Below are 12,801 nucleotides of genomic sequence, written 5' to 3' on the forward strand. Positions count from 1 at the left end.
ACTTGGTTATATAAATGAAATGCAATTTCAAAATTACATAGAGATGTATACGTAGAGTCAATTGATTTTGAATCGTTTGACAAGTGCAAAACATACATGCTTAACACAATGATCAAATCTCCTTTTACTTGAAAAGGAATAAGTCTGCATAAATATTAGCATAGTACATAGTGATGTATATGGACCCACGTCGATTAATGTTAGATGAGGTTTCTCTTATGTCACCAATTATCATGTATACTTGATGAAATTCAAGTATGAAGTTCTTAAAACGTTCAAAGGATTCAAGCTAAAAGTAGAGAAACAATTAGGTAAAGACACCCTCACATTAAGATCCAATCGAAGTAAGAATATCTTAAAGATAAAATTTAGATTATCTAAGAGAGAATAAGATTCTCTTGTAGTGAACTCCTCCATATACACTGCAACAATGTGGTGTATCTGAACGGAAGAATCGTAAACTATTAGATATAATCCAATTAAAAATGAGTCATGCAAATATCCCAAAATCGTTTTGGAGTCATGCACTAATTGTAGTGTGCTGCACACTAAATCATGTATCATTCAAGTTGGTCAACAAAATTCCGTACGAGCTATGGAAAGACAATAGTCCCAACTTATTTCATATAAAAGTTTGGGACTGTGACGCTTATTTGAAGCACATCGAATCGGATAAACTTGAGTATATATCCGATAAGTACATATCTGTAGGATACCTAAAACAAATATTTGAATATCAATACTATTATCCCATTAAGAAGAAAGTCTCTGTCTCACGACATATCATCATCTTAGAGAAAATGTTTACTCTAGGAGAGGACAGTAAGAGCAAAATAAAATTTGAAAGAGTTCAAGAGTTCATAGATATAGTTAACCAAGTAGATGAATTCGAGTTTGATCCCAAATCTAATGTGGGGCATATTATTGATCAGGAAGTAGAGACTCTTGAGAACTGTCAGCTTTGTATGAATCTTGTAGGATCATTCGATCTTCAAGAAAATACGAATCCATGATTACTAATCAGGTATGACTGATCTAGGATGATGAACCTGCTAATTGCACAAAAATAAAGTCAAGTGTTGACTTAAAAGAGATAACAATAGGCCATGAAACTCGAGATGAACCTGACATATGTGAATAAGGTTTGGATCTTGGTTGACTCTCCAGATGGGATAAAACCCATATGTTGTAAATGGTTTACAATAAAAGGTTGACATGGATGAGAATATCCATACATACAAAGCAATGTTAGTAGCGAAATGTTAATTGTTGACCTTAACGAAAGTTTTCGTCTGTAGCCATGCTGAAGTTTATTCGAATTTTGATTGCCATAGTTGCATACCATGATTATGGGTTAAAATAAACCACTTGGAGCTGAAATATCCGATTTGATAGAAAAAATCAAAATGTTTGATTTTATCAAATATGAAGACGAAATGTGTGTTTGCAAGAACATAGTGGGAGCATTGTCGCATTCCTAATATTATATGTAAGATAAAGAAAACGACATCCCTATATTTTAATCGTTGAAATAATGGTTGTTAAATGATTTATTCATGAACGATATGAGGAAGTAACTTGATCTATAGAGATAGATCTAAAAGATTGCTTATCTCATCCCAATCTATAAAGATAAAATCTTGAGAAGACTTTATATGGAGAAATTGGTTTACTCTTAAATGGTGTGTTGGAAAGGTTCCAAACATGAAATAATTGTTGATTCAATAGCGAAAATCTAATACATAATTGCTTCAAAAGCAGCAAAGAGTTACGATGTAGATCAAGATGTTCATTAATGAACTCGGAATAGTTCCTAATATTGTTGATCACATGCCGTTGTATTGTGATAACAATAGAGCCATCGCGCAAATGAAGGAACTAAGATCTCATCAATGATCCAAACATGTATTAAGGTGATATAATTTCATCAGAGAGTAGCACATAGAAATGACGTAAAGAAAAGAACAAATTCTCACATTTGACAATATTGCAAATCCACTAACAAAGAGTTGTCGTAGTATAAACATGATCGTCATGTAGACTCTTATGATATTGGATACATAAGTGATTAGATCTAGTACAAGTGGGAGTTTGTAAGTGTTATGCCCTAAATCCAATCAATCTTGGACATAAATGTTTTGATATATAATTAATGTAATTTAATGGCATATTTATTATTTAATCAATAGACAATTAAATTAAATAATAGAGTCCGTAGATTCAAATTTTCGTAATTTGTTAATCACAAAGAGTTGTGACTATGAGATGCAAATTACATATGATTGAATCTTAAATCGTCTGTGGTCGTAAGTAATAATGAGATACGAATATCGTTATTACGAATAGATCATCACGTGTGACATTTCTTACTTGTGAAGTAAGTAGCTGATCTCACAAATTAAAGTGTGGTGACACTTGAATGAACACGTGTATGTTTTGTTATAGAACAAAACATCGGAGACCCATCCAGAGATTTCACATGGATAACTATCTTAGTGTCAGTAGTTAATTTCTAATGTTCGGTAGTGGGATTGGTTCTTTGACTTGAGGTCGTCATAGTATCTTATATGAGGACAGTCATGCTTTGACGGTGTTAGATGTTATTCTGCCAAGGGCCGCTAATACGACGTCGTTCGAGTATGTCAAGAATCGTATGAAGGTTGTGAATAATCAATAGAGGATTTGTCACTCTTAGATAGTAAAAGATTATGATATGCGTTTCATTCAATTAAGTCGATAACAAAATTCTTGGCCAAGGTATACTCATAAGTTGAAAATGAGTTTTCGACTTATATTGACTTAATGGTGGAGTGAATATATAAACGATAATCGGGATTGACACACTTCTATATCTCGTAATTGATCGGATCATTTGAGAAGAAATTATAATTTCACGATAAACGAACGATTTTGAATTTGTCATACTATGTGACATTTTTCGTCATATATATTGCTCTAACACATTGCTAGATGTCAATCTGGGACAGTAAGTGTGAATTTGTGATAAATTAAAAAGGTGTTTCAATTTATCAATTTTAATTAGATCAAAATAATATTTCACGTTGTTAGGTATCGTGATCAGGAACCTAATGAGTTATACACAAAAGAGAATTGTAAGATTGTAATTTGTTAATTAATTAATTTAACAATCGTTGGATAAATTAATTAATTGGGTTGATTATTTATATGCCCGAATTAATTAATTGGATTAATTAATTCACAGACCGAATTTAATTAAGTGGATTAATTAAATATTGGACTGGTCAGGCTAAGCTCATTTGAGCTTATATAAATAACTGATTAGGGTTTACAATGTTGTAGATAATTCATTATTTTTGCTAGCACAAGAAGAAAATCCTAATCATACAATCTTGTTCTTTGTGTGGATTATCGTTGGAAGTTGGACAATTGGACAGCTGTGTGAGGCAGACTAAGGTTGTTGGAACAAAGAAAAACCAAATGGGTTTGCAGATCGGAAAAAATGTATTACTTTTATCACAATTTCCATCTAAACACAAAGATATCTGTTGTGGAAATTGCAATCTGTTTTAATTTTTTCCTGCGTAAGTTAAGTAGATTCCCAACAGGTTACTTATTCAACTACTTGGCATTGATATTTGACATGTGGAGTTGATTTTGAGTCTGCCTATAGTTACTTAACATGTTGGGGCAGTTTTCTAGGGAAAAAATATTTGAAATCTTTACTTAGTGGTTGGAGGTGTCAACCATACAAATTTTATGTATAAAATTTAGGGGCTTTAAGATACAAGACATTGGAGTGCAGGTTATGATCCTTGGCCGAAGTTTTATGAGTGTTCTTTTATCGAGAGGCAATAAATGTAGGGAAAATGGAATTTTTCTTGTAAATACCTGTGTTTGTTTACAGCATTTCATGCATTTCATATGCTGTTTTTGTTTTACTTGGAGAAATATGAGTGTTGGGAGACAAAGTGGGTGGATAATTCAGTGCATAGTAGGCGAAAAATAAAGGCAAAAAATTTAACCGTGGCACAGTGGCGAATCTAGGACTTCGACTCAGTTAGGGCGGCCGTTGATCGTTGGCCGTTGTCTGTCGATAATTAACGATCGTATAGCGATATCTTTTATTAATATTAAATTAAATAATATTAAAAATTCTTCGATCTATATGTAAATATACTAAAACGTAAAAATCGTATATTTATATCATATTATATTTCCATACAATCCAAAATAATATAAATTACATGATACATAAAACTTCTTTATGTTATCAATACTTAACAAATTGTTTGCTTGGCTAAAAGGAGTTGACAGATTAGATACACCACTACAAAAATTAGATTAAAATTCAGTAGAAAAAATCATTCCATAATTAGTATGAGAATTGAACGTTAATCAAAGATTAAACGTAATTAAAAGTAATTTTAAAACATAATTGAAGTTTCAATTTTCAATTCTCAACACCAATTCATCACAAATTATAAATTCCCCAATTTCTCATTTTTAATTTTCATGAATCAAATATTCACATTTCACGTACTCAAATTAATTTTTTATATCACAATTCACAATAGACAAATTCTCAAATAACATATAAATTAAAACTCAATACTCATAAGTCATATATTATAAATTATTAAAGCATAAAATATTTAAAAAGACAAAAACCAAAAAAAAAAAAACTTTTGTAAAGTCTTAATATATATTATTTTGTTAAATTTAGATTCAAAATTCAACCATTACCATAATGGTTAAGCTTCCAATCATCATAATTCTAGAAGTTATAGGTTCAAATCCTTTCCTTAGGAAATTAATTTTGGTAAATATTGTAAAAATAAAAATTTTACACAATGAAATGGTGGGGAAGAAATCGAAACCAAGACTCACAATATATAAAAGGAAACTCTAACCAACTAAACAGAAGAAATGTTTGAAAATAAAATTATCTACCAATTATATAACCTAAAAATTTTATCTATTACCAACAAAAAAAAATTCTTCCCGACGAATCCAGCTAGGGCCTAGATCCGCCCTGCCCATGGCACATATCATAATTGATCTTTTACATAATCATTATGTAATGCCCTTGAAACTGAAAATCGTAGAATGAAGATTAGGCATTGACTTTAGTTTAAGATATGTTAAATGATTTTTATTTTTTTTTTCTAAGATTTTTTTGAGAAAGCGAAGTGATAGGATGGTGAAATTTAAAATTAAATTAAAGTTCAATAATCCAATTTGAAACTATATTAAAGTTTTTATGGACTCAATTGAGATAAATTAAAGTTTGGCTACTCAATTGCGATCTCTTTGAAAAATAAAATATAGCAATATTTAGCGTCACGGCTCTACAAAATAGAAACAAATAGCGTCGACTCCTCTCTCTCTCTCTCTCTCTCTCTGTCTCTCTCCATTCTCTTCTCTCGGCTCAGATCTGGCTCGGACTCGCTTTGCCAGATTCCAATCTCAGCTCCGAAGCCTCCACTCTCAAATCAAAATTACCACTTCCATTCCCTCCATTTTTCTCTCTCTATTACTCTCTCACTCCCAACAAGTCTTGCTTTATCCCCCGCTCTTTCAGTTGAGAGATTTCTATTCAAATGATTAATTCGTGGGTTGCTGGCATTTTTTATTTTTCTGTTTTAATTCCTTAGTTTTTTCAATCAATTTTTCCCCTGATTCATGTATTTTTGATATTCCCCCAGAATCTTTTCTGGGCTATTACCAATTCGTGTTCCTCTAGACTCTTGTACTTCTTTCATGAATTTTCCGGTGCGAATTTTCTAGTCTTTGTGTTGAATTACTTGAATCTCTTTTCTTTGTTTATTCTTTTAATCTGTGTTTAATACAGACAGGAACAGTTGGTGGAAAGGGTGCAGCTGGAAATGTGATGGATTGGAGTGTTACTAATGCATATAACAAGACCTTGAAAGGTAATTATCATTATATATGCTGACCAGATCTCATAAATTTCGCAAAAAAAGGAGCTTTCAGTTATCATTGTTTCTTCTGTTGCACCTCTCACTCGTGAAATTGTCCAATCTTCTGACTTGTTACTTAGCCTACCGAAATTTGTCGGTAGTAAGGCTTCATTTGTCGCTGTTTCTGAGTTCTTGGTTTTTCTTTTTCTTATTGTTGGGCTGTTATCTTCTATGGATTTTTCTAAATGTACAGCCCTTAGGGCTCTATATTCTATTATCAATTTAAAATCCAAGTCCACAAATCTTTAGCGGTGGTTCCCCTGCTCTTGCTAGAAAATGCATTAACCTCATTACCTTGCTTGCTTCTAAGTACGATCGTCCAACTTCTTGAAAGGTGGATCGAACTGGATTACTTAATTAACCATGCTGCAACATTTAGGCACTTAGAAATAGGGCCTTTCCCGTCAACCTTGATCTACAGGGTCGGGTGTTCTTTCTGGCTTTCTTTACTTTACAGGGTTTATATTCTCTGTCTTTCTAAACCCTTTATTTGCTCATGCAGCTGTTCACATATTTTTGTTAGTACATGATATTTCCAGTGTGTTGTATATATTGTCACATGATGAGAAAATACACACATACTCACATGAAATAAAATGTACATTTCTCCTTCAATCAAACAAAAATTTCAAAATAACCTACAATTTTTTTCTGCTCTGATGCTATTGTTTGTGCACTAAAAAACTCATTGTTCAGTGGCAATTAAAATTCTGCAACCGCAAGAACTGCTGATTGATGAAAGAATAAAATAAAAAGAACATGAAATGGTTCTGCCATTAGTCCATTGACACTGTACAACTGTAGATGACCATGACAACCAATGCCAGATTGTTGCTGCAAATCGTAAGAGTAATTTCTGTAACATCGTGTATTGAAAGATATGTTCACTAATTCTGAGGATTGTCATCATTGTCATGGTTGTTTGTCTAGATTACATAATTTTGACTAGCAAAAATGAAGCAGAGATACAAAAATGCTTGAAAGATTCTCTTGTTAGGGAGTTTGAAGTAAAAAATCTAGGAAATCTTTGATAAATCTTACACATTGAAATGGTCAGATCAAATAAAGGAGGTTTATTAAATACAATATACCTTAGACCTGTTTAAAGGACACATGGATTCTTGGAAGTCATCCAGTGGGCACACTGATTGACATCAATCATAAAATTTAGAGAGAGACAACGAGTGTTCAACAAGATGAGGTGCAGAAGTTGGGACCAGATCTTTCTTAAGATTTGTGAAATTTTATGGATGAATCCATTTCTAAAGTAACTGGAGTTTCTGACACAAAAAGCTTGTTGTGACAAGAAAGCAGCTATTAAATATAGTCAACTAAGAAGTGCAACATGATAAAATAAAGCATGTAGAGGTAGATTGATGTTACATCAAGGAAAAGGTCGATGTTTGGCAGATATGCAGCCGTCTTTGTGTCTTCCACGAAATAATTGGCTAATGTTTTGACAAAAGACCTGCTTAAACGTGTCCAAGAGATTTTTGGCAAGCTGGATATCTAGACTGCTTGAGCGTGAGTGTTCAGAATCTGATGTCAAACCAAGCAAGCGTCCAGCAGGTTCAGATCCCAACTGCTAGTTTATTGCCAATTTATAATTGTTCTTGTTGTTTCTTTATATAGCCCCCATTTGGGAATCATTTTAATTTGAGATAATTCATTTTCCAGGCACATCATTCCTGGCCCACCGTTTCATGACTTTTGTATTTGCTGCCGGGTTTTGTTTTTGTTTTCCAATTATACCCGTTTAATGGTAAAGAAATCACGGTGCATTTCTTGAAAATTGGGTAGCTAGAGTGATGGGTAAAAATAGGAAAGCTTAAAAGAAAGGAATAATTTTTGACAGACTTTTGTCTAGTTGTGTTAGAAATCTTGAATAAAGAAAGAGTTGTTCACTGTGCAACGGTAAAAAGAAAACATGTACAAATGAGAAGAAAATGAGCTCCAAACAGGAGCATAGATTATATCCAAGTTGTTCTAGTTGTAGAGTAACAGTGTATTATTATCCATCGCTCCTCCATCTACTGTTGCTACTTCCACTGCCAATCACCACGGACAGCAACCCCCCACCCATCACTGTCAGAAAGAAAGATTGTGAAGTCCAAACTGAGACACCGAAGAATGATGGAAATGGAAATGGAAATGGGAATTCTCTTATTCACGATGTGCATTATTTCCTGTATTCTCCTATACTACATATCACTTCGTCATTTGGGTCTTCCTCAAGTTCTGAGTCGACGGTGAACCTCCCACAAGTAAGAGTACATGTCGATGATTATCAAAAAAGTCAAAGGATTTGGAATTGTGCAAATAAATTTTGGGTGTTGGTGAAAATTTTAATTTGCTACAGAAGTAGGAGGTTGGAGGGTTTTGTAGCCATTGGTGTGGCTGCTAGGATGGTAGTTTTAGGGGTTCTAGTGGTGTTTGGTGGGGAATAGGAATACAGAACAAGCACAGTAACAGTAGGTACAAATAAAATTACGACGACAGCAATTTCTTCTATTTGAATAGCAACGAGAACTGCACTTCTTGAAAATTCTAGTTGAGTAGGACTCCGTTCGGCAGAGGAGCATTGTTTGATCTTTTTGTGCTTTGGTGGTATTGTAAGGGGGGGGGGGGGGGTAATTTATTATGGCTTTTTGTTGCAAACTATCAAAACTAGAATGGATATGAAGCTTCAAAGATGCAATAAATGCTGCTCCACCCTGTGACTTGATTTTATATACTTAATGGTTAATAACCACTTAAAACATACGAGTGATGGGAGTCTAAAAGCTCTTCAGAATTCAAGAAGAAATAGCGATTTTAGCAAAAACTGATTTGAGAATTGGGTGTTTAGAGGCAGCAAGAGTTGGTGAGTGTAGGTGTCCAGCAGCAACATAAGGTGGGGGCGTGTGGTCAAGGTGTATCTAGGAGCAGGTCTGGGGTTGTGGGGATTTTTTATTTTTCCTTTCCTTCTGCTTTTATTATTATTCTATTAGAATTATAATTGTGTGCCAATTCCCCTAAATAAGTGGGTCATGTGCATGTCTCATGACTTTTCATTTGGATGGTTTCCATCACTTGGGGACCTAAATGCTGAAAAGGTGAAGGGATTGGGATTTGAATGATCTATTTCACAATGGTTTGGGATTTCAGCTCTAAATTTTCATTGTATATATGCACCATGTAGAAAGAATGAAACTATACAATTGAATTTATATTCAGTGATCTCTTTCTTCGAATTTCATTACACGTACAGACATTATACCTATCATATGCTGAAGATGAGAAAGATTCTCTTTGTATAGTAGTTTTCTGCCATCTCCTTATACAAGGGACATGTTTCTAGATATTTAAACCTTTTTTTCTTCTCAAATTAGAGTTATGGTTTTATTTGCCTTCTATGTATGATATTATTTTGTTTTCTGCATTGGAGCAGAATTAGATCCTAAGGCCATGCCCACTATGGATGCAACTATCATACCAAATATCGATCCAATAGATATTGGGTTGGGTTCATCCGAGAAGGGAAATGCTGTTCTTACAGCAAAACCAAGGAAAAAGACAATGACATCAGTATATCTGAAGTATTTTGAAACAGCTGTAGATGGGAAGACTCGGAGGTGTAGATTTTGTGGACAGAGCTATTCTATTGCTACTGCCACTGGTAATTTTCTGCCACTGCTGTTTTTCCTTTTTCTCATGTGAAAACTCTGCCTGTTGTCAATGATCATAGTGCATCTGGAGTATTTCTGTTGAAGAAGGATGTGAATGCTACTGTGTTTACTATCTCAATTTTACGTTGGTATTGAGAGCATAAATCCAGAAGTAGGTTATTGAATTAAGATTATCTACATTATGTCTAAACATAATTCATCAGCCTACTTATGTTGGTTGCTGATGGTGCATTATAGCTGGAGAATAAGTTGAGCCTGGTTACTGATAACATGCCTCTGTTTGTTAAAGGAAATTTGGGGAGGCATCTCAGCAATCGACATCCTGGATATGATAAAAATGGGGATTTTGCCACGACTCCAGTTGTGCAACCTGTCACAGTTGCTAAGAAACCACAGGCTTTAGTTAAGATGCCTCATGTGGAACTTGATCATTTTAATTGGTTGCTTATCAAGTGGCTCACTTTAGCATCTCTTCCTACATCTACTTTGGAAGAACAGTGGCTGAGAAACTCATTCAAGTTCCTTAATCAGTCAGTACAAATTTGGTCTGGAGAAAAGTTCCGAGCAGTACTATGTGAAGTTTATAAAAGCATGAAGGAAGATGTCCGACTGACCATGGAGCAGGTTTCTTCTAAGGTTTCGATTACTCTTGATTTCTGGACTTCTTATGAGCAAATTCTCTACATGAGTGTTACATGCCAGTGGATTGATGCAAACTGGTCCTTTCAGAAAGTTCTTCTGGATATCTGCCATATACCAAGCCCTTGTGAGGGCACTGAAATACATTATGTTCTGTCGAAAGTCATCAGGCTGTATAATATAGATACTAGAATCATCTCTTGCACCCATGATAATAGTTCAAATGCTTTACATGCATGTCATAAACTGAAAGGTAATCTAGATAGTCAGAAAGTTGCTCCCTTTTGCTATATTCCATGTGCTGCTCGTGCTCTGAATACAATTATAGATGATGGATTAAAAACTACCAAGTCAGTAATCTTGAAGATCAGGGAGTTTGTGATGGCAATGAATTTATCATCAGAAATCTCTGAGGATTTTATTCAATTTACTTCAGCATATGAAGAAGGGAATTGGAAATTCCCCCTTGATGCCTCAGCTCGGTGGAGTGGAAACTACCAGATGCTTAATGTTGCACGTAAGGTAATTTCTCTCATCTTATGCAAAATCAATAATATATAAGTTGAACAGGCTTTTGTTTCATTGATAATACCTGAGAACAAAAATGGAAGTAAAATCTGGTCTTCAGTTAGTACTGAGAGAGTCCTCTCTTTCCTAATTATTCTTTCTTAATGAATGGATGTCCTAAACTTTACAGATGCTTCTGATATTAATTCAATCTCTCAGAGCAATCCAGCAAGCTTACATTTGAGAGAACAATACTACTAGCCATACCAAGATTACATTTTTAGGGCTGTAAAATATGCAGAAATAGCTTTTAATTGAATCCTCCAGCTGCTACTATGGTTTTATTTACTATCAGTTGACATTTTCAATATTGATTATTGTGCCCAAACACCCTGGAAATTATAAATCGCTTTGATGATTATTGATCATAACCACATGAACAGAGAGAATTGATGGCTTGTTAGTTGGTAGTGTTCTTCTGGTATAGCTTTCAGCTATAACCTATAGGTTAGCTTTAGTCTCGTGTCCTCAAGAATGTCCAATTTTGCACTAAAGAATCAGAGTTATTTAGCTCTACCTTACATTGGAGATTTACTTCGAGTTGTGGATTTTGTTTGTTCGGTAACAAATACGCTCATAAAACTAAAATAACATTATAGGGAGAAAAAGAAGAAGACAGCACCAATGTTTCTAGTATTTTCTATGAGGATTGACTTTGATTAAGGGCTCTATATTTTCCTACAGGCGAGTAAATCAATGGAAACTATTATTAGGAAGTACGAGGAACAAATTGACAGTGGGTTGCTGCTCAATTCTGCAGAGAAAAATGTTGTTCATATTATGCATAAGTATTTAGAACCATTCTATAAGACTATCAATAACATGTGCACAAATGGAGTGCTGACCGTTGGACTTGTTATCTTCTTCATGGATCATATTTCTGAGATGATTTTAACTTGCAAAAACTCGAGGCAAAGTGCTGATTGGCTCAAGAGTGCAGCAGAAGACATGGCCACCAAAGCTCAAAATTACTGTGACCAGGTTTGCAATGTATTTACTTACATGACTGCAATTCTTGATCCACGGATAAAAGTTGAGCTGATGCCTGAAAATCTCAACTTGGAAAGCTATTTGGAGGAGGCAAGAAACCATTTCATGAACAATTATTCTACCAGCTATTTTACATCTTTAACCAGTTCATACACTGCTCAAGAGATGGATGATGGAGGAAGTGTTTCTTTTGCTGAGGAAATTGCTCGTAAAAAAAGAAGGGCAAGCATGAATTCTGCTACTGATGAGCTTACTCAATATTTATCTGAGCCACCAGCACCAATACACACAGATGTTTTAGAGTGGTGGAAAGTGAACAGCACAAGATATCCGCGCTTGTCTCTGATGGCTCGGGATTTCTTGTCCGTACAATCAACTGCTGCATCTCCTGAAGACATTTTTTGTAGCAAGGGTGAGGAAATTGATAGGCAGAGGTTCTCCATCCCATTTGAAAATACTCAAACTTTGCTTTGTATTAAGTCATGGATGCTAGGCGGGATCAAGGTGAAGCATAAATTGACCGAGATTGACTACGAAAGGTTGATGGAATTGGCAGCTTCATCAGCAACAGACAGTAGCAGTAGAAGTTCTGAAAAGAAACAAAAATGACATGCCGATAGCATTGTAATTATGATCAAATTTCAGCTACATAATCGTATTGTACAACTTTAACAAGTAACAGTTGAAGTTAAATTGTTATTTTGTGCCCACGCTTAATTTCATTAAGATGTTAGACCATTTTTGTATTTTTTTCTTCTTCTTTGTTTTTAAATTAAAAGTTGTTTCGATGTAAAATTGGTGTGCTCTTCGCTCATCATGTCACCCTGCACTACTAGCCACGTGAACGGTTGATTCTTGTGTTTTCATTTTGCGATGGCCATGAAAGTAGAGTAGACATTTGTTGTATCAAATTTGCTATAGTAAAATAATATATATACGACATCTCAGCACACTATTTCTTACAAATGGTCTAG

The 12,801-nt window shown here is 34.4% G+C and overlaps 1 protein-coding gene across 1 annotated transcript; it reads left to right on the plus strand.

The window, feature by feature from the left end:
- The first annotated feature begins 5,363 nt into the window (after positions 1 to 5,363).
- Positions 5,364 to 12,577, plus strand: LOC111401435 (zinc finger BED domain-containing protein DAYSLEEPER). The gene is made up of 6 exons (XM_023029167.1): positions 5,364 to 5,593; positions 5,688 to 5,754; positions 5,834 to 5,915; positions 9,394 to 9,621; positions 9,921 to 10,792; positions 11,522 to 12,577. The coding sequence occupies exons 1-6, from the start codon at positions 5,583 to 5,585 to the stop codon at positions 12,434 to 12,436; spliced, it is 2,175 nt and encodes a 724-aa protein (XP_022884935.1). The 5' UTR covers positions 5,364 to 5,582; the 3' UTR covers positions 12,437 to 12,577.
- Positions 12,578 to 12,801: the final 224 nt, after the last annotated feature.

Source organism: Olea europaea, chromosome 10, assembly GCF_002742605.1.
Source record: "Olea europaea var. sylvestris chromosome 10, O_europaea_v1, whole genome shotgun sequence".
NCBI lineage: Eukaryota > Viridiplantae > Streptophyta > Magnoliopsida > Lamiales > Oleaceae > Olea > Olea europaea.